At 44.9% G+C, this 22,383-nt stretch overlaps 1 protein-coding gene across 2 annotated transcripts; it reads left to right on the top strand.

Moving 5' to 3' along the window:
• The first annotated feature begins 267 nt into the window (after positions 1 to 267).
• LOC147748224 (keratin, type II cytoskeletal cochleal-like) lies at positions 268 to 12,064 on the top strand. 2 transcript variants are annotated; one of them, XM_086959147.1, is made up of 10 exons: positions 345 to 710; positions 756 to 1,009; positions 1,710 to 1,927; positions 2,565 to 2,625; positions 4,777 to 4,872; positions 6,491 to 6,655; positions 8,096 to 8,221; positions 9,029 to 9,249; positions 10,159 to 10,193; positions 10,295 to 12,064. In XM_086959147.1, the coding sequence occupies exons 1-10, from the start codon at positions 377 to 379 to the stop codon at positions 10,639 to 10,641; spliced, it is 1,857 nt and encodes a 618-aa protein (XP_086815273.1). In that variant the 5' UTR covers positions 345 to 376; the 3' UTR covers positions 10,642 to 12,064. The 2 variants fall into 2 exon arrangements, with proteins under 2 accessions (XP_086815274.1, XP_086815273.1); XM_086959148.1 differs by having other exon boundaries at positions 268 to 1,009.
• Positions 12,065 to 22,383: the final 10,319 nt, after the last annotated feature.

The raw sequence follows: 22,383 nt of genomic DNA on the forward strand, positions 1-22,383 counted from the left end.
TACATTTTCTTGCATACCTTAACTGAACCCCGCTCCCTGCAGGAATAGTAGATCAGAGTATTTCACAATGCCGAAGCCTGCAAGCAAATCCCTTTTATTAAATTTCGAACTCTGCGATAGGCGTAGTTCATTTAGCACTCCATTAAACAGGTTGTGAAGGAATGGTTGCTGTCAGGCATGCCAAATGTGCCAAGCTCCTGTTGATGAGTAAATTGGCTTGTTTAGCTGCCTGTCGCCCAGCCTACCTGCCAAAACATATAAAAGGCGACAGCATCTCTTAAAATCAAAGGGACACTGTCTCCTTTCCTTTCGGCTCTCTCGTGCACTGTGACTTTTCTGACCCTCCCTTCTAATACTAATCTTTTAGAAAGTCACCATGAGTTACTCCCAATATTCAGTCTCTCAGTCTGGAGGAAGAGGCAAAGGTTTCAGTACTGCCTCCGTTGGAGGAGGAGGTGGAGGAGGAGGAAGAGTCAGCTTTAGCTCTTCTGTATCCCAAAGAGGAGGCAGTGGTGGTTATGGGCGTACTAGTGTTGGCGGTGGCGGTGGAGGTGGTGGTGCAAGTGGTTTTGGCAGCCGAAGCCTCTATAACCTAGGGAGCACTAAAAGAACCTCCATCAGCACAGGCAGTGTTCGGGGTGGGGGTGGTTTCGCTGGAGGAGCTGGGAGCTATGGCAGTGGAGGTGGCGGTGGTGGATTTGGTGCTGGAGGTGGAGGTGGAGGTGGTTTCGGCAGTGGTGGATTTGGTGCTGGAGGTGGAGGTGGTTTTGGCAGCGGAGGAGGTTTTGGTGCTGGAGGTGGAGGTGGGTTCGGCAGTGGAGGAGGTTTTGGAGGTGCTGCTCCTGCTTTCCCAGTTTGCCCTCCTGGTGGAATCCAACAAGTGACCATTAACCAGAGCCTCCTGACACCAATCAATGTGGACATTGATCCCAACATCTCCAAGGTGCGAAGCGAGGAAAGGGAGCAAATCAAGTCGCTCAATAACAAATTTGCTTCATTTATTGACAAGGTAAGCCAAGAACCTATTATTCTTCCTTTTTATAGAGACATCTTTTAATTTGTGATTCACTATCATGTACAATAATGAAATAGGCTCTTTCTAGATGGTAGAGGCTGTACAGATGTATTGTTTTCTTTATTTTTACAAATAACATTACAAATACTAATGCATTTGCAGTCACCAGGACTAACATTACTATCAGTGATACAAAACGTTGAAACTGTAAAAAGACTTTTGATATTGAAAGCTCTCCCTAGATTTATAAATACTTCATTTTCAGAAGATGTGCATGGTAGTTGCTTACTGAAAAAGTTCTTGTGAGTCGATTCTGGGAAGTAAGGTCCTCATAAACAGCCTAATGTGTATGTCTGCATGCAATGAGGGTTTCAATAAACTGTTCAGTCACAATATTTTCTGACCTGTTGCCACTCACAAGCTCATAGGTCCTGCCCTATCTGTGTAGGCTGCTGTTTCGATGAGGTCATTCGAAGATGTTGATAAGGCTTAATGACTGACAAAAGTCGCTCGATGAAAAGGTCACACATTTACTTGCAAAAGTGTGTGGTTGGTGTAGGAAAAACTCCCCACATGCCAAAGTGCTCCCAATATGAGTTAAAACAGGAAGCAAAAAGGATTAAATGAGAGCACATTAGGGTCAAGTGAAGCATCAACTACAGAGCCTCACTCGCGTTTCTCTTATGACTTTTAGGTCCGATTCCTGGAGCAGCAGAACCAGGTGCTCGAGACCAAGTGGAAATTTTTGCAGGAACATGGCCAAACTGGGATCAAAAGGAACACCATTGAGCCCCTCTTCGAGGCGTACATTAATAACCTGAGGAGGCAGCTGGAACGGCTGACCAGTGACAAATCCCGCCTGGATAACGAGCTGCGGAGCATGCAGGACCATGTGGAGGACTACAAGAAGAAGTATGTGAGGGGTTGTCTGGAGGAGGAGGGGTGCTGCGCGCTTGCGCGATAGGCCGAGGGTGTAGACCTAGGGCGCGAGCGGTATAGGGATCTCTCCTGGGAATTCCGGATGCGCCTCTAGCTGAAATCAGGGTCAAGCGCCAAGTGCAGCGCTTGCAGCAGAAAAGCACACACAAGGGCTTCTGGTCGCTGTGCCCTGGAAAGAGAGCAGGGCAAAAAGGAAGGTTCGGGTCCTATCACTGATTGGCTTGGACCACTCCAATGTGACAATGTGTCACACTGTGTCACACTGGAAAGAGAGCAAGCAGGGAATGGCTTGTACAGTGCGACCCGTTCTCGTTAAGAAACAGGTGTGCAGATGTGTTGTGAACTTTAAAGGCACATTTAAGATTCTACAAACAAGTAAGATGTTGTATCTAATGCAGACAGGGTGTAGTTGCTTTGTAATCAGATTCATAAAGTAAATAACAGGTGTCAGGTTAGGGATTGTGCGCATGATCGGGGTCTAGTAAATGAACTGCTGCAGCAAAGGCAAACACAAGGAGTCTTGCGTTTTGGCTGAGACCTACAACTATGAAAACTCTGCCTCGAATCTGCCATGACGTATCCATACTTAATCCGTATCTTACTCCAACAGATACGAAGAGGAGATCAACAAGCGCACAGCGGCAGAGAACGAGTTTGTGGTGCTGAAGAAGGTCAGTGGTCTGAGAAACAATAGCAACAGGGGCTACTATGGACATGTCCCCAGATTGTGTTGTGATATCACGTACAGGGAGGGGTCCCAGAGGCACAGGGGCTGCTATCTAACCCTGGGGGTAATTCGCGTAGAAGTGCAACGCATAGCTACGCAAAGTGCACTTCGCACTACATAAGCTATGCGTAGCTATGTGAACTGCGTAGTACACTGTGCAAAATGCTGTTGATTGCACAGTGCCGGATGCTTGTCCGCACTGTGCAATCAGTGCAAACCGCATCTTGCACTGTGCAAGCAGTCGTTTTCTGCCGCTCAAGTAGATTTGTTCTCGAGCAGCAGCTTTCTCAACCCGGACTGGTAGTTTCTCATCGCGAGCGGTCGCGAGCATACGCGACCACTCGCAATGAGAAACCTGACCTCCCCGCTTTGAGAATTTTGCCGGGAGGTTTATTTTCCACGCTCGCGATCGGCAACTTGATGTTGCTGATCACGAACGAGGGAAAAGTCTTGCCGGGATATTATTTTGCTCGTTCTCGGTCGCCAACTTGACGTTGAGGACCACGAACAAGCAAAAAAGGCCCGCTACGCATTTTTTCACTGTGCTACATGCAATTCGCATAGCGCGTAGTAGCGCAAACTACGCAAGCATAGCGTAGTCCTACGCCCAGGCCTACTATGTACATGTCTTGAGGTTGTGTTGTGATGTCAGGTGCAAGGGTCCCAGAGGCACAGGGGCTGCTATGCACACAGTTCTGAGGTTGTGTTGTGATGTCATGTGCAGGGGTCCCAGAGGCATATGGGATACTATGTACATGTCCTGAGGTTGTGTTGTGATGTCAGGTTCAGGGAGAGGTCCCAGAGGCACAGGGGATGCTATGTACATGTTCTGAGGTTGTGTTGTGATGTCATGTTAAGGGGTCTCAGATGCACAGGGGATGCTATGTACATGTCCTGGGGTTGTGTTGTGATGTCAGGTGCAGGGAGAGATCCCAGAGGCACAGGGGCTGCTATGTACATGTTCTGAAGTTGTGTTGTGATGTCATGTGAAGGGGTCCCAGATGCACAGGGGATGCTATGTACATGTCCTGGGGTTGTGTTGTGATGTCAGGTGCAGGGGTCCCAGAGGCACAGGGACTGCTATGTACATGCCCCGAGGTTGTTTTTGTGATGTCCTGTGCAGGTATACCTGAGGCACAGGGACTGCTATGAACATGTCCTGAGGTTGTGTTGTGATGTCAGGTGCAGGGAGAGGTCCCAGAGGCACAGGGGCTGCTATGTACATGTTCTGAGGTTGTGTTGTGATGTCATGTGAAGGGGTCCCAGATCCACAGGGGATGCTATGTACATGTCCTGGGGTTGTGTTGTGATTTCATGTGCAGGGGTCCCAGAGGCACAGGGACTGCTATGTACATGCCCTGAGGTTGTTTTTGTGATCTCCTGTGCAGGTATACCAGAGGCACAGGGACTGCTATGAACATGTCCTGAGGTTGTGCTGTGATGTCATGTGCCTGGGTCCCAGAGGCACAGGGGATGCTATATACATGTCCTGAGGTTGTGTTGTGATGTCATGTGCAGGGGTCCCAGCGGCACTGGGGCTGCTATGTACATGTCCTGAGGTTGTGTTGTGATGTCATGTGCAGGGGTCCCAGAGGCCCAGGGTCTTCACTACTGATCGGGGATGTTTGTTCTTCTAGTTCAGCATCCGTGAGCGAGCAATGCTGCTCCTATCCTCCTTTGAGGGCAGTATCTGGGCAGTGTCCATGATGAAGAACAGTAGAGAGGAGATCAGGTACCGTAGAAGGGAAAAGCAGCGCTTAAAGCCATGGAGGTTCCACAACAGCTGGGGCTCCGGAACCAAAAAGTTCAAATTCACAGAATGAGGAAGGGGGAGGTTAAATAATTAGTCACTGGTGATAGAGAAATATGGGGCCCACACGGTCAGTATCGTTGCATGAGACAGCACCTGAGCGTGATGAGCATATAGTACGTCGTCTGAGCAGAGAGCTTTGAGCTGAAATCCTCGAAGTGCATAAAGGGAAAGCCTCTCAATGTTGCTGAAGAGGTTTTTTAGCAGCCTGTAAAGGCCACCAAGTTGCAATCTAAGGGATCCACCATCTGATGCACTGTTAAGGGCTTGTGATTTGTTTCTCAGGATGTTGACGCTGCCTACATGAAGAAGGTGGAGCTGGCGGCTAAAGTGGATTCTCTGACTGATGAGATCCAATTCCTCAGGAATCTATACGAAATGGTGAGTATGCAGTCCCTTTCTCCTTGAAATTCACTATCAGCACCAGGCGTGTAATGCCCAAAGGCTCAGAGGGCTTCAGCCCCCTCTCCCCTGCTGTGTGTGTCAGGCCAGGCTGAGGCAGCTTCCTGGGCACACACCTGAGTACTTCACAGGTCTTTAAAAGACCATTTACTTGTTAACGAGGTTTTGTTGTTTTTCACCCATTCTTTGAGATCCCGCTATCTCCACTCTGCCTATTGCTGGGAGAATTAGCACCCCCACCCGGAAATTTTTACTAGCCCACCCCCCGAAATTTGGCTTTATTTGTGCCTCTGATCAGCACCCTCTTCTTCGAAAGAAATTGTACTAAAATGGCTTCTTTTAGGGAATAATTGCAAAAGATAGTCTTACATTTTCTAGCATAATTTCTTAAGATACCAGCCTGCTGCTCTGGAACTGAACATCCACTAGTCAAAGAGACAGAGAAACATTCAAGTCCTATATGAATGTCAACCCAATCAATGGGGGCAGTGAATTATCCAACTGTTTTAAAATGTGAGCCTCCCTAATCCAAGATGGGAAAGAAACATCCATTTACTTAATGAGATAGATAGGAGTAAATGCCAACCCCTAAACAGCTAGGACCCAACAAAGCTAGGACACAGGGATATGTCACTCATTAGTGCTAAGCACCCAGGGAAATAGGACAGATGAGAATTTATCTCCCACAAAGATGAGGGCTTCCTAATCAATTCGAGCAATGTAACGTCAGGCACTAAAGAACTGAGAGCCTCTAATCCAAGAGGTTAGAGGAGCATCTAACTCCTACAGAACTGGCCACTCCCTATGCAGGAAGGCAGACAGGCATCCTTCTGTAAGACTGAGCCTCTAATTTAGAATGGAGCAGAACATTCGATTTCTAAAAAAAACTGAGTACCCAATATGAAAGAGGGCAGAGGCCTGTCCAGCTCCTACAGCACTGAGACTCCCTTATCACCAAGTCAAGGTACATTCAGATGCTAAGGACTGAATCACACATTGTCAATAAGCACAGATAAACTTGTAGCTCTTGCAGCACTGATAATCTTTAATGAAAGAGGGCAAGGGAAGATGGAGCACCTACAAGAGTTAGATTCATCAATCAAAGATAGTAGCAGGACATCCATCTCCTATAGAACCAATTGTTTGTACTCAAAGAGGGCAAATGGACATCCAGCCATCAATGGTCCAAAAAAGAGACATGTTCATATAACCTTCGGCACAGTTGCATGGCCCACTGTTGAATCCTTGTGTACTTATATTTAAACATACCGTGGCACTTTGCCATCTCTCCCCTTTGCCACTTTGTAGTCCTAAAAGTCGGTGGTGCATCAAGTACATGTGTGTGTGTGCATCATTGTGCCTGACAGCTGCTAAATCCGGAAAAGGGAGAGGCATGTATTACTGTTCAATATGAAGTGTGTGTGCAACAAACCTCTTCAAGGCCTAGAAGGGACATAGTAACATAAAAGGTGCAGTGTCTGTGCCTTCGATAGAAGAAGAACAGAGAGTGCAAGATGAGCAGTCTCAAGGACAGTAGAAGGGGGTGAATCAAGGTGTAGCATAACATCTGCTCAGTGCTGTGCCACTTGACTTTCAGGAACTTGCAGAGCTCCAGGGACAGATGTCGGACACGTCGGTCATCTTGTCTATGGACAATAACCGAGCCCTGGATCTGGAAAGTCTCATCTCTGGTGCCAAAGCTCAGTATGAAGAAATCGCCAGGAGGAGCCAAGCTGAAGCAGAGGCTGCCTATGCAAACAAGGTATGTGAAACATGACCTGGCACCAGGGGGATAGGGTGCATCAATGAATCTAGGAAAAGATATCACATTCTGCCTGGCACATAAACAATATATTGATTCCACAATTTACAATATTGACAACATAACATGGCGCAACATTACTTAAGGTGGTGGACTATCTTCCAAGTTTTATGTGTCTTAAATAATGAAATGAGATATTTCAGGGTTCACAGTTGTAAAACACTCAGCTGTCCGATGGTTTCTTTAGAAAAGACCATAAACAGAAACAATATCCATGAACTTAACATGTTTTTTCGCAGGATTCAGTGCCCTACCTCTAGTGCGAACAACATTGTTCTCCTGATTGCCCAGCATTTCATAAATTTACGAAAACAATATCAAATGACCCAGCCCCAACCATAGGCGATACTAATGCGCCTTCCATTTCTGTGTGCAGTTGTTATGTGTCTGGCGGTCCTGAAGGCCAAAACTCCCAAAACTCTGCTTATGCAAATCAATATGTGTTATTAAATGCTGAGCCTTGAAATCCCTTTCAGTGCATTTCTTTAAAGGCAATATACTTCTGTGTATTCATTTTATGATATCTTATATCTGAGCAGTCTCAAAGGTTGGCTATACTGTCTTTTCCAGGGCAATGCCCTTAATTGTGACAAACGTATGAGACCTTGTCTTCAAAAGATTGCTGTTCCACTACTTAGCCACTCTAAATCTCCCAATTCTCAATTCCCTTACATTTTAAAACTGTTATATCATCTTTCACCTTTCAAAGGCGAGACAAGCTTTTCAAACGCTCATCATCTTTTTACATCCAGTGCTGCCACTTAAAACTCTTGTCTTCTGTCATTTAACGTGAGTTCTATTCCAAGCCCTCGGTACCGATACCGCACTCTGTCTTGTGACTTCCATTTAGACACCAATTCGTTGTCCATGCCATTTGTTCCCATACTTCAATGCCCTTTTTGACTTCTTAATCCCAGGTCAATGCCATGCCTGACACATCATCAGTGCCTTGCATCTTTCAATGATTTGTTACTACGTTTTGATAAATGTGCCTACATGATTCCTGACATGTTTTTGATAGAAGTGTCCAGCTTCCAACTCAGTACAGCGGTCACACTCAGCAGACTCTCCCTTTGCATTTGAGTTTCCAGGGCAAGTCAGACAGCAAATAGGAGGCTTCCAGCCTCAAGGAGAGAAGCAAATATCACAGTGATGACCCAGAGGTAGGTCTCTGAGGCCCAAACTGCCGGAGCTTGAAGAGGATCATGGGTATTCTGGAGCTGCATGTTATTCCATAAGCACAAGAGGCTTCAGAAATCAGAATAGGTTGTGAGCTGAAGAAACCACACCAGAGAACATTGAGAGGCAAAAATGTGATTTTAAAAGAACAAAATAACCGCTTTTACATCAGTCCTCTTTTTCCATTTCTGTGTCCTTCAGTTTCAACAGCTTCAGGCAACCGCCGGTCAGCACGGGGACCATCTGAAGAGCAGCAAACAAGAGATTTCTGAGCTAAACCGGGCAATACAGAGGCTGAAGTCAGAGATTGAGAGTGTGAAAAAACAGGTACGTCTTGCGTAGCTATTATCACATGTACCATTTTTAAGTGGTCCTGAGAACCTTTGATGGAGAAGATGTCACCCTGTACAGATTGTGCTGCATACTCAAGCTCATTAGGGTTCTTCTTGTACAACCATTGAAGCACTCCTTTAGAAGAGAATGGTGTTCCCCAGCATCAAAGGTGCAAGAGGGCATACTTTAATGTAAGTTTAAAAATACATAAGATAGTCTCATTGAGTGTGTCAAGTGGCCGCAACACTTCTGATATCTAAAGTCAATATCTGTATGATAACACAATCGTTGTATCGGGTCAAGCTTGACTGTTTCATTAACACCTGTGGAATGGCAACAAAAGAAGAGACAGTCAAACGATTGAGCTCAATAAACAACTAGAAATAAGTCCATTAAGTAAATAAAATGAGTATTGAATATTCATAAGCAAAGACCCCAGAGTGGTGGGTAAAGAAGCCTGTATTAAGGATGAATTATCAAGAGTGAGCCCTTCTAGTTACCATTATGTCGGATTAAGAGCAGTAGTGTTATTTATCCGTGGGTAAGAGTTTTAGAGCTATGATTGAGAGAAGTTCATCCAGCGGAGGGAAGACGAGGACATCAGATGTGCACAGCCCTGGCTGATCATACACTGAATGCCTCAAAGAGGCAGGATTTTCGAGAGAAGACAATGACTGCACCGTGTACTGAATCCTAGGTATCCAGGAATGACACTAACCAGATATAAGTGGTGAAGGAGGTAGCAACTTAATAACATTAACAGTCAAAGTAAGCTAACTAATATGTTCTTCTTTCTTACAGTGTGCCAATCTACAGAAAAGTATCGCTGAGGCTGAAGACCGCGGTGAGCTTGCACTGAAGGATGCCAGGGCAAAGTTGGCAGAGCTGGAGAAAGCGCTCCAGAAGGCCAAGGAGGAGATGGCGCGCCAGCTGAAGGATTACCAGGAGCTGATGAGCGTTAAGCTAGCCCTGGACATTGAAATTGCAACCTATAGGACCCTGCTGGAGGGCGAAGAACACAGGTGAGTGAACTGTAACAGTGTGGAAGTGATCAATGTAATTGTATTTTGAGGTCTTTCTAGTGCTTACGGAAATCATGTTTAAAGTCAGGTAACATACGAAAGCCACACATGTGCATCAGATCGGCTTTATGCTAGTTCATTTCACATGTGATCAATAGTCAGCGCCCAGAGGTTTTCAAGCAGGCACACCATTAACAGCAAGGAACCGCCAAGAAGAATGCATGAACATACATGTGCATAAGTCACTAATCCTCCCTGAATAAGGGGTCAGAGGATCCCTCCCACTGGTATAATTCAAGCAAACTTCTGAGAACTTCAAAAGAAATATACCAGTGAGTGGCTGACATGGCAGAGGGGGCTCATTATCTGGGTCAACGATATGAAATATCAGTTAATAAATTGGAACAAAGTATGAATAAACAGTATTTAAGGGAATCGCAAAAAGGACTCTGGATAAACAGTAAGGGGCAGATTTACAAGCCCCTTGCATCACTTTTGCGTCACTTTTCCCATATAAAAGTGACGCAAAAGTGTCACAAGGCCGGGGCTTGTAAATCTGCCCCAAAATGTCTTTAAAATGCACCTCTGATTTAACTCTCGTGCTTCAGGCCTAAATTCGGCACCGTTCACATTGAAACTCAAAGAAATATCTACTGGCCTTTGTCAGATGTAGGTGCACCCTATGATGTTGGTTTACCCTACTGCGCCATATCTCACAGCGTATGACAGTTCCTGTAACAAAAGCAACAATTGAATGACACTTCATCCGATCAATAATCACCATACTTTGTTCTATGCTGCAGACTTTGGACATTATATAACAAAAAACACACAAGCAAAAAGATTTTCCTCGAAGGTCTGTGTGCTCCACCTCCTCTTCTCACCAATGTTCTTTTCTTTCTCCTACAGGATGTCTGGAGAAATTCAGAATGCAGTGAGCATCTGTAAGTATCTCAACTGTTCAGGAGCAGTGCTGCATTTTGTACATTCTGTTGTAGGTTTGCAGAAATGCTCAAATGTAATTATGATGTGCTTTTTCTTGCAGCTGTGGTCAGCAGCAGTGGAAGTTACAGCTCTGGTGGAGGAGGAGGAGGTGGAGGATTTGCCGCAGGAGGCGGTGGATTTGGTGGTGGCAGCGGGTTTGGTGCGGGAGGCGGTGGCGGATATGGTATGGGAGGCAGCAGTGGTGGGTTAAGCGGTGGCAGCGGGTTTGGTGCGGGAGGCGGTGGAGGATATGGTATGGGAGGCAGCAGTGCTGCATTCGGCGGTGGCAGTGGATATGGCTCTGGAGGTGGGGGAAGTATTGGTGGAGCAGGTGGAGGAGGCAGAAGCAGCTCTGGGGTAAATGTCCAAACAACCTCACACAGTACTTCAAGGCAAAGTAGACATTAAATGTAAAGTGTGGAATGCTGCTCATCAACTGATTGAAATGTGCTCACTGTCTTATGGCCTCACCACATATAACCCTCTCTCTCCCTCCCTCCCGAACGAAAACTCAGAACACATGCCTGTAAATTCCCATTTTAAACCGGCTTCAGCTGCAACGTGATGCAATGTTTAGAACCTGACGCCATGCCTACCAGATTGAACTGTACAATTCAGAGCTATAAAGTCAACCTAACAGACCCTGCCCTGGAGAAGAAAACACGAACTCGACTCCTGAAGTAAAACTAAAGTTTACAGACATATGGTTTATGCTGCCAGGTCTTGGTCTCCTTTGCAGAATCTCCTTCTCAGGTCTCTTAGATGTCACTCGATGCTAGGATGGTAATCTTCACGCCCTCAGCGTCATATCTTGTCACCCGGGGTGTGTCAATGTCAGTTCTATTGAGCAGGTCGGTTAACCTGTTGTGTAGTGTATGCCAAAGCCCCATTTGTACTGTACACCACCACCTGCACCCACTCTGTATGTACTGTCTGCCATTGCTTGGACTGTATAACACCGCCAACTCGACATTCTTGTATTGTTCTACCTGTTACCGACTCTAAACGCCTGTCTGGGTTTGGATTTCTTCTTGGGACGTTTTCTCTACCTGGCCTTTTTCTCGTCTTTCTTTTCTTTTCACCCTCTTCGGGTCGTTACAGAACACTGCCAATACCAGCCTATGCAATAGAAAGCCTAATGTAACCAAGAACTCACCGAAAACCACCGGAACACCCTTGCACTACTTTCTGTACTGTATTGTAAAAATTTCTCAATAAAAAACTTTTGAAATAAAAACTATACATGCCACAAAATTATGTATTATCAAGTTGTTGTCTAACGAGTTGTGTTGTACTTTGCACATATCAGAAAACGGGTTAAGAGGGTTCCCAGAAATCATCTTCTGAGGCCGAGCTGTCATTAAAGTAAACACAATAATGTCATGGAATTCGCAAATAATATTTTAAAGCAAAGGAAAAAAATATTCTTGATGAATGAACCGTTAGATGCAGTCCTAGCCTTTACAGGCCAAACAAATATTCCTATATTAAAATAAACCATTCCCACCATGGCAAATATTTTTCCCTGCATGCATATGGAAAACAGAGTACCATGGCCAGAATCAAAATAATGAACCTATGAAATGTAGCACTTGCCTGTGCATTACGCTATTATTGCATGCTATTGCAGAGTAATGAATCTTCGAAGTATAACGAGTGTGTGGATTATGAATTTACATTGTGTTATAGTATAATAGCTCCATGAGGTATAGACTGTCTATACGTGTGCATTCCACGAGGTAATGTTGTGAGAGAATAATCATCATGTGAAATCTAGAATGTGTGTTTGTGTGTAACACTATTATTACTAAATGCTGTTACAGAAAATCAACAGTAAACTAGTGTGTATTGTACTTTACATTATTATTGCCTACTGCTGCAGAATAAAGCACATACCTTACTGACCCAGAAATCCAGCCCTGATATGTACGAGGGGTCTGGTGTTTTAAGCCATTTTGTGTGATCAAAGCCTGCAATTCTCATAATCACAAAGTTTGCAACTGCAAAATGTTTTTGTTAAATTTGCTAAACCCATTTTCTGATTTCGTAAAATGTTGTAAAAATCACAAAATGGGTTTAGAAAGATACAAATCGCTATCCGGAAGGGACATATTTAGGGCATTCCATGTACACAGTGATTCGGTATGGTATGTATCAATGTTTTGCGACCGTAATCCAGTCACACAGCATTGAAAAGTTACATTCTCCGAAGTTAGGCAGGAGTAACATTTGTTGAGCAGTAAGCAGTAATCCATGGGATTACTGCTAACTCTTTTTACACATTAAAAAATATATTTGTAAATGCAGCCCCGTTTCCATTAAGCGAAACGGGCTGTATTTACAGAAAAAGTTGACTTTATTCGAATGTGATTACTGACATGGTGGACTGCTGTTCCCAGCACGCCATCATCCCTGTGATGGCCACCAATCATACTGATGAACAAAGTGGGGCAATCCAATAACTCCCTCTGAGCTTCTGTATAGTATATACTGAAGTAAATAGCCAAGAGAGCAGTTGAGTACAAGTACCGAATTCACCAGGAAGGTAATTCTTGTTCTCTTGATTGTATGTTGTTTTTAACTCACCTCTTGCTTTAAATACTGCTTTTAAGACACCTATTGTACTATATTTGTGCTGATTGAGTGGAGGGAGGTTAAAATGTGGCCCAGTATTTTTAAAATTCATACTCCCTGTTAGACATTTTGCGGGGGCCATTTTGACTAAGAGACGGTCTAGTCTCCTGGCTTTACCGGCTGCCAATCAGCAGCATAAACAGCAGATGGCGCTGACGTGTATCGGACGCACCAAAGGCTAGCTCGTCTGCGCCTATCCGCGTCAGGACCGGGCCAAGGGCCAGAAATGCTACATCTCCACTGCCAGGTCTGCCCTTACAAGGGAGTTTATACTAACTCTAAATTCAGCACCAACTATTTGCCACAACTTTTTAGATGCCGCTAAATGAGAGGGACCTATTAGCTGTATGAATTGAAAAAAGGTGCTTAAGGTCACACAGGCCCCTGAAGTCAAAAAGAAGGCCATGCTGAGTATTCTGTGCGGTGGCCTTATAAAGGCAATGTCAATGTGTAAGCACGCTCTTCATATTTATGATTTAATAATTATTGAAAATCTTGATTGTCTTTATGTGTCTGAAACATGACTAAAGGCCTGGTGCAATCCAGAAATTGTGAATGCCCTCCCCCCTCGGATATTTCATTCAGAGATTAGACAGATTAGAGCAGCATGGGGAGGACTTGCAATCATTTACCGTAGCACCCTTAGGTGCTCTATAGCTCAATTACCTGATTTAAAAGGAGAGGAGTGCATCCGTTTTTGTCTCCAGCCTCATGACTCTTTCTCATTCGTGGGAATCGTTCTTTACCGTCCACAGGGACCCTTAAAGACTTTCTAGATAATATTGGAGTGATAGTCAGTACACTAGTTCTTAGATTTGCCAATATTACAGTGTTAGGGAACGTCAATTTCGATCTAGACTCACAAAATGAACCAGGGGCAACATGTTTTAAGGAGATAATGGATATACTTGGCCTAGAACAATGCTCCTTATCTGCCACACATAGTGCAGGCCATACGTTGAAATGTATCTGTTCCAACTTGGAAACCTTTAAGGTGAAGCCCCAGTTGAGCAAACGTGGACAAATCACAAATTAATCCCTTTTGAGATTTTGTCAAAGAAAGGGCTTCCCTCTAGGGATAATTATATTAAAATCCCTCAACAGGACAAATCCAGATGGAAGGAATTAATAGCACATCCGGATTTGCTCTCAGAAGCACTGACGTGCAGACCTAACTTGCCAGGAGACCCAATTGCCGATACCCAGCTTTTTGGCCAGTGGATACATGCCCAGAAAGATCAGCTGGTTCTCCCGGTTCCACAGCAGACCAAACAGGAAGCCATCTGCCCCATGGTATTCGCCAGCCCTCAAAGAATTGCAAAGCCATGTCAGAATGCAGAAGGAGCCGAAATTATGATGAGATAGGGCTAAACAATTTTAAAGCAGCCCTCAGGAAATATAATTCCCTGATTAAAACTACCAAAAAAACCTATTATACCGAGGCAATCAAAACCACCAATGCAAACCATAAAGTGATCTTCAAGATACTCAATCAATTTATGAACCCTAAAAGTTTACAACAAGAGATTCCCCCCCTCAGAGTCTTTGTAATGATATTGCAGAATTCCTTGAAGAGAAAGTTTGTATACTACAAAAAGATTTCCCCCTCCTATTCTTTCCTTCATTAATAATGAGTTATCTGCAGATCTGGACAGAGTCTGTATGCAAATTTTTAAACCAAGTTCCTTGGAAGAATGACGCCAGGCAATTCTGTCCATTAAATCTTGCTCCCCTTTTGATCCCTGTCCCCAATATTATTATGTGCTCTCATTGATATTGTGAACCCCAATATAAACAAAATAATAAATTCCTCTCTTTCTACAGCCAAGATTCCGGCAGACCGGAAACTTGCAGCTGTAAAGCCTCTCCAAAAGAAACAAATTGTGGTTCCTGCCACTCTGTCCAATCTGCGACCATCTACCAAGTCTGTGTAAGATGACAGAAAAATTTGTAAATAAGTAACTTACAACATATTTGGAGAAAGCAAATCTGCTTCAATCCAATCAATCTGGCTTTAGAACTCAACACTTCACAGAATCTGCATTATTGTATAAGGCTGACACCCTTAAAGCAGCTATGGATCAGGGAAAAAGAGCAGTACTGGTACTGTTAAACCAGTCAGCTGCTTTCGACAGGCTCACATACCATCCTTTTAAACTGCCTCGCATCCTTTTGCATCTCTGGTATCGGATAAAGAACTTCCTGCAGGGTCACATGCAAGTGGTCATACTTGGTCAATATAAGTCACAAGAAAAGGCACTTCTCTCAGGGGTACCTCAGGGATCGAGTCTTAGTCCGACCATTTTTAATGCTTATATGGCTCCACTGCTCAAGCTGATATCGTCCTTTAACCCCTCCCATGCTGGTGATGAACCCCAGCCGTCACGCCCCACGGGGGGCATGTGCTGATGACGGCTGGGGTTCGTCACGCCTGTTCTTTTGTTTACCGCACAGCGGTAAAATCGCGGCCGCAGGGAAGGGGTGATACACAGCTAATCTTGGTGCTTGAGAATAACACCACACAGGCAGAAGAAAAACCTCTGCAAATGCCTTACTGCAACTTTCAGTTGGATGAATACTATCCACCGGTGTAAATCCCAAAAAACTGAAATTTTACACTTAGGCCAATAAAACATTTTCTCGCCCAAACTCTGGTGACCAGCAAACACCACCCCTCCTCCAAACACAGTAAATGTGGTCAAAAATTTTGGAATAAAATTTGACACCACTCTGTCATTTAAACTGCAATTTTTGGCAGTGGCTGGAACCTGCTTCCATATTATAAAAAGCCTAAAGGAATGTTTTAATCTGATTCCCTTTTCAGCAAGGCAAACAATGGCAGTGGCAAACCCACCTGCCTCTCTCTTTGACCACCTCTTCCCCTCCCTTCTCCCTTCCTCTGTGACAGGGTTTTCCCCTGACTCTCCATCTAGCTCCAACCATTACTCCCTTTCTCCTCCCCTGACCCCCCTGCACTCCAATAGGCTGCACCCTCGGCAGGCACAGGTCGGCCCTCTTCCCTCCCCCTCCCTTGTGCCCTTCTCTCCCTTTCCTCCCACTTCACAGTATGCCCCACCTTCATCACGTCAGCCTTACCACTAGCTAATACGCTCCTTGTCCAATCTGCACCGTCCCGGTACTTCAAGCTCATCTCCTCCCCCTATTCCCACCTGCTACCTCCTTTTTTAGTCCACCCCTCCTCCAACCTCCTCCCCCAGCTAGCTTTCCTTATGCTCCCCTCATTCCTCCCTCTCGCCCTCATCTCTCCCCCCTCCTCCCCCGCTTCTTACCCCGATTTCTCCACAATCCCATTGCATCTCTCTCCTTCCCCCCACTCCGCCAGCAATGCTGTGCTACCCCCTTCCCCCTTGGCAACCATTTCCATCTTCCTCCATCGGGTCCAGCAGAACCATTTCCTTTCTTCAACTTCTCCTTCTCCCAACCCCCTCACTCTGCCAGATGCCTGTTCCCTCACAGCCACCTCTACTAGCCAACAGGACCTCTCCAACAACCTCCCCTCTTTTCCTCCCAAACCTCCTAAACTCCTATGACACCTCACAGTCCTCCCCTCTCCCTCTCCTTCTACCCCATCGCCTTGATCCGCACCCATCTCCCCCTAAATATGTCTTTAATTCTTTTCCTTCGGGCAACGCCAACAAAGACAACTCTCACTTCACCTCTGATACACCAACCCCGCTCTCAACCTCCACCTTTCCCCAACTATGAACCCTGTACCCCAACTTTCCTCCTGTCCCCCACCTCTCCCTGCCTTCCACCACCAATTTCACCCCCTCCTTTTGCCATTGAGACACCCAACCTTCCGTGCTCTGCCCTACTCTCTCTTGAAATTAAGCTAGGCTCTCTTATCACCTCCATCTCCCAGCTTGTAGCTTCCATTTCACTTTTAAGCTCCAAGATTTCCACTTTCCTATTCACCTCAGCTCCTTTGGAAAACTCTCACCCTCCCACGAGATGCACCTCGCCCCCTCACCCCATCATAGCCAAGCATAACCTGTTGTCTGCAAACATCGTTCACTCACACAAGCCCTTGAATGCCACACTTCTTCAACTTGCATCTCCGAGTAACCCTACTATCTACACTACTCCGACCATCTCTTCTTTCAGAACCAAGCATCCACCTAAACCCTCCTGTGCACCGGCGTATATGTACAATATATCTATCACCCTTCTTAGCCCAAGTGCCCCTGTGACCAAAACAGTCTCGACAGAGCTGTGCTGTCAGCTCCACAACTGCAGATCTGCAATAAAACACAAACTCGAAATCTCTGATATCATCACCCTTCACAATATTGACATGTTCTTCCTAACAGAGATCTGGTTCAACGATACCTCTCACTCTATGTTTGATCTCCTATCACCCACAGGCTATGCTATTTTTAGGAATGACAGACCTATCAAAGTTGGGGGAGGTTTTGCAGTCATCTTTAGAAACTCCCTTCAACTTAAGGCTTCTCCCATCAGCGCCTTCCGCACTTTGAATGTCTATCCCTTGAGCTTCAACGACACCACCGCTCACCCCTCAGATTCCATGTCATTTACTGCCCACCTGGCAGCGGCCCTTCGTTTATGGAGGAACTCACTGACTTCATCAGTGACCAATACTCGCAAAATGACAATCAGACCTTCCTGGGTGACTTCAATCTCCACTGGGGTTCTATGCAAGACTCTTCCGCAAACTTGCTGGCCACCTTCCTCTCTACAAACGATCTTATCCAACACTGCACAGAATCAACACACTCTAAGGGCTCAATCCTGGACCTTGTGATCTCTAAAGCAGGCATGCTTTCTATTGCTACCCCTATTCAAGTGAGACCGGTCTGACCACCTCCTCATCCCATTTTCTCTTCACCTAGCACACTCTATAACTCTTGGCCAACCTAAGAGGGCTACCTCCTGGTTCCAGTGACACTAAAAATATTGACACAGTTTCCCTTCTGTGAATCAGCTTTGCTGTCACTTCCAAGGCTAGACCCGAACCTAGATGCTGACGATCTCACCTCCCAATGCCTCTCAGTCCTTGCAGTCGAAATCAATAACGTCGCTCCTCCCCAAAGCAAAAAGAAAAGGCCCATTCCCTCAGCACCTTGGTTCAACAAATCCCTTTATGAAGAAAGTAAGCACCTAAGACTCCTGGAGAAACAATGGAGGCAAGCGCCCTCCACCGATAATTTGGCCACGCTTCGTTCAGCAAGATTCAAGTACCACAAGCACATCTTCCTTGGGAAAGCATCACACTTCAGAACCCTCCTTGACTCAGCCAAAAATAGACCCAAAAAACTATTTGATCTCATCAAGAATACTAACTGCTCTCCCCAACCTCAAAGTTGGAGGATTCTACAAAGAAAGCTGTGGATTTCGCTGTATTCTTTGTCGAAAAAGTGATATCACTTGTGGATCAGATCGCTCATCTTACCCCTCCAGAGGAGCGCAAATCACTAGCCATGTGGCAGAACTTCGACCCCATCTCTGAAGATGTCCTCCTCAAGTGCATCCTCAAAACAAAGCCCTCCAACTATTCTCTTGACCCCATCCCTAGTGCTATTGCTATTGACTTCTATAGCAATTCTCTTCCCTATTGGACCACTCTGGTCAACCTCTCCCTCTGTCAAGGCTCCCTTCCTGTTCTCTTCAAAACTGGGCAGGTCACCCCTCTGCTTAAAAAACCCATTGCTGATGCGAATGACCTCAACAACTTCCGCCCCATCACTAACCTACCCTTTCTTGCGAAGATCACAGAAAGATGTCTTGCTAAACAGCTCTCTTGTCATTTCAAGGACAATGATCTTCTTGACAATTTTCAGTCCGGCTTCATCCAAAATTTCAGCACTGAAACAGCCCTGCTGCAAGTGATTGATGACATGCTGCGGATACTCGATTCGGGGGGTGTCTTGTCTTCTAATTCTCCTTGACCTTTCTGCAGCCTTTGACAGTGTCAATCACAACACCCTCCTCAACACTCTTCAACAGAGAATGAGCATGGAGGGCACTGTGCTTAAACGGTTTGCTTCCTTCCTCTCTGATAGACCCCAAATGATCAAAATAGCAGACAGTCTTTCATCTCCCTTGGCAGTGGGTCAAGGTGTTCCTCAAGGCTCTATACTTGCACCCACATTGTTCAATCTCTATTTGGAACCACTGGGAAATCTCCTAAGTAAATCCGGGATCCACTATCATCTCTACGCAGACGACACTCAAATCTACCTGCAAGGTTGCCTCCACTAACGATCTCTCCATCCTAAGCTCTACTCTGGACTCCATTCAAAACTGGATGTCAACACATCAACTGATTCTGAATCGCTCCAAAACTGAATTCCTCCTCCTCTCCTCTAAGCATGGGCGAATTTTGCGAATTTGCGATCCCCGAATTTGCGGATTTGCGAATTCGCGATCCGCAAAATTCGCGAATTTGTGCGAATTTGCGGATTTTTGTTTTTTTGCGTGTTCGCGGGGTTTTTTGCGTGTTCGCGGGGTTTTTCGTGTGTTTGCGGGGCTTTTTGCGTCTTCGCGAGCCGCTTGCATAGCGAAGTTACCCATGCAGTCGTTTATGGGAGAGGCAGAGAGAGATAGATAGATAGATAGATAGATAGATAGATAGATAGATAGATAGATAGATAGATAGATAGATAGATAGAGAGATAAAGAGAGGGAAAGAGAGAGGGAGAGAGAGAACGAGAGAAAGAAAGAGAGGCCGGATCTCTGAAGGGCCAGATTCCTGAGTTGCCCCTACAAAACATACAGCTTTTTATTTTTAGCAAAATGCATATGAAAATTGTGCTGTAAAGGTCTCTTTTAGTTTAACCCCTCCTGACAACTCAAAATGGGTGTATTTGCCATCCTCGCCCTTCTTCCTGGTTTTTATATCTGTAAGTGCTTCCTGATGAGGTTTAATTCCTTGGACAGGTGCCTCGTTGCCTACTTGTAACTATTCTCTGACCCTGCTTCAAGGGTCAGAGCAGGGTCAGAGAATAGTTGCAAGTAGATAACAGGCGCCAGGAAGCAATTAGCAGCAGGTGTCCGAGTTGAAGTTAATTTGTTTGTAACCCTTTTGTAAAAGGTTACAAAGAAATTAGGTTCAACTTTTGCACCTGCTGCTGTAACCCTTGCTTGGCTGAAAATTCGTCCCCGCTGATTCGCGGATTTTAACGCGATTTCGCGAGATTCGCGGATTGCGAAATCGCGGAATATCCGCAAATTCGCCCGCGAAACGGATTTTACGCCCACCCTTATTCACCTCCTCAATTTCTCCTCCCCTGGTTCAATCATGGATGGACCAGATGAATCTACTGAACAATAAACCCATCATTGTCGACAGCGCAAAATTCCTTGGTGTGATACTCAACACAAAACTCAATCTACTCTCCCACATGAATTCAATTGCAAAGTCTGCTCAATACCAACTACGCCTTCTTTGGGGATTCCTCGCTTCTTCCCAGAGCATGACCTTAAAACCCTGGTCCAATCGCTGGACCTCTCCAGACTGGACTACTGCAATTCTCTTCTTACTGTCAGCAGTCAACCAGGCTTTAGTTTCTCATCCCTGGGTTCAGTTTAGCGCCATGATGCTCCCCGGAGTGACAATTTGCGCTCTATATGTATACCTGTCTGTGGCTTCTCTACTTCTACTGATCTCCACAACCCTACCTGAACCTGGCATATTCTAAAACCATATTTTATCATGCTTGTTGGCCAACATTTTTCAAAATACCTCAACATCAGTATGGAGATAAAGGAAGTGAAGCCGAGGATTCTTTTACACTCTTGAAAGGATTGTTATATTAACATAACACAGAGGCAAATATACTGCTTCTCTTTCCACCCCAAAGTTAAATTCATAAGAGGACCCAACAGTTTTTAAAAAGAATTTCTAAGAATCTTTCAAATAAATCTGAAATGCCATTTAGACCCTGGCTTTAATGAATGTAAGAGTTTTGATTGCCATTAGTGCTTCTAGTTTCCATGTAGGTTCCTCCAGAAGGACCTAGTCACTGTCAATTTTTTTTAAAATAATTCACAATGTTCGACTTTTCCCTGGCTTCCAAACTGCTAACATTCTGATAAATTGACAACATTCATAAAAAATATATCCTCTTCTCAAAATTGAAAAGACCCTCCATCTCCTTAATCTCATGCACATACATTTGTATCACTTTTGCCTTACATTTGTGCTCTAGTACCTTATTGGCGCGCGAGTTATAGTGAGTCCAACTAACTATAACGTGGGAATTTCAATGGTTTTGTATGAGTAAAATGTTCAGCTAACTATAACTGGTGTGAAACCTATGGTTTTTTCAGTGAATTTAATAGGTTTTTTAAATGCTAATTCCTAACTATAACTGGTGTGAAACCTATGGTTTATTCAGTGAATATGTATATATATATATATATATTACCTACTGGCGGTCGCCAGTAGGTAGTTATAGTTAGGATTGTTTTCCATAGGACATCCTCAACATTCTATTTGGAATAACTTTGGCCCTGGTTGAAGAATCTTAGCGAATTTCTCAAAGAAGATGGCTCGGTCCGCTGCGCTCCTTCCCTGAAAGTTTGGGGGGAATAGGTCAAGTGGGGGCTGAGATATAAGGGGGGTCCCAAAACGTGTTTTCTGCATGTTATTTTCCATAGGACCTTTAGACTCGGCTACAGGTCGAACGGCTGAATGGATTTATAAGAAATTTGGCAAAACTGTAGAGTCCGGTTCGCAGATTACGCTTTTTTTGGAATGGTGTAAATCTGTTCAGTAATTGTTGAGAAAATTAAAGTTAAAGTCATTTATATATCTATAGGCGCGCACGCGTGCGCGCACTCAAGCGGCTGCGCGTGAGCGGAATTTATTTTTGCTGCGTGACGTCTGGTAACGTTCGATTCGAAGGAAATCAGGAAGTTTTGTCCACCATTTTGTCACTGCGAGTAAATATATTGTTCATTTCAAAGCGTTGAAACATGGAAAGGGGAGAAGGTAGAGATTGTCTTGCTGCGTAGGTTTTCTCGGGGTGTGCAGTAAGGCCCTTAAACGCGAAAAGATATAATTTTTTTCCGAAAAAAAATACGGGGTGCGCGCACCCGGTCGCGCACACCTATTTACAAGAGTGTGAAAATGGAGATAAATCAGAAGTTTGAGTGCTTAGATATAAGGTGGCTCTGAAAAGAGCCCTTGTGTTAATTGAGTGTTTTCTGCATTTATAAGTAAGTACCGATGCAGAGCCTGATGTTGCAGAGGAAGATTCTGTTTCCCTCATTCGTGAAATGAACACCGTCTCTCCTATATACGTCTTGCATGTGGTATCGCAAGTTGTTGTGGTAAATAGAACCCATGCTATAATCTCTGAGGAACGCAGAAACAGATTTATTTACATGTCTCCTTGCTTTCTCAAATTGTGCACAATGTTGATTGGACCAATTCCATTTCTGTCTTTGGCATATATTGGAATATACCAAGGCAGATCGAGGAAAAAGTGTCATCAATTGTCGAAAGGTGTCTTTTAGAAGGATTTCCAG

This window comes from Lissotriton vulgaris, chromosome 1_1, assembly GCF_964263255.1.
Source record: "Lissotriton vulgaris chromosome 1_1, aLisVul1.2, whole genome shotgun sequence".
NCBI lineage: Eukaryota > Metazoa > Chordata > Amphibia > Caudata > Salamandridae > Lissotriton > Lissotriton vulgaris.

Excerpts from the sequence above, each read along its gene's own strand:
- LOC147748224 (XM_086959148.1), top strand. The coding sequence starts at position 377 with ATGAGTTACTCCCAATATTCAGTCTCTCAGTCTGGAGGAAGAGGCAAA. Across the intron at positions 1,010-1,709 it reads TTGCTTCATTTATTGACAAG|GTCCGATTCCTGGAGCAGCA; the intron begins GTAAGCCAAGAA and ends TATGACTTTTAG. Across the intron at positions 10,194-10,294 it reads TCAGAATGCAGTGAGCATCT|CTGTGGTCAGCAGCAGTGGA; the intron begins GTAAGTATCTCA and ends TTTTTCTTGCAG.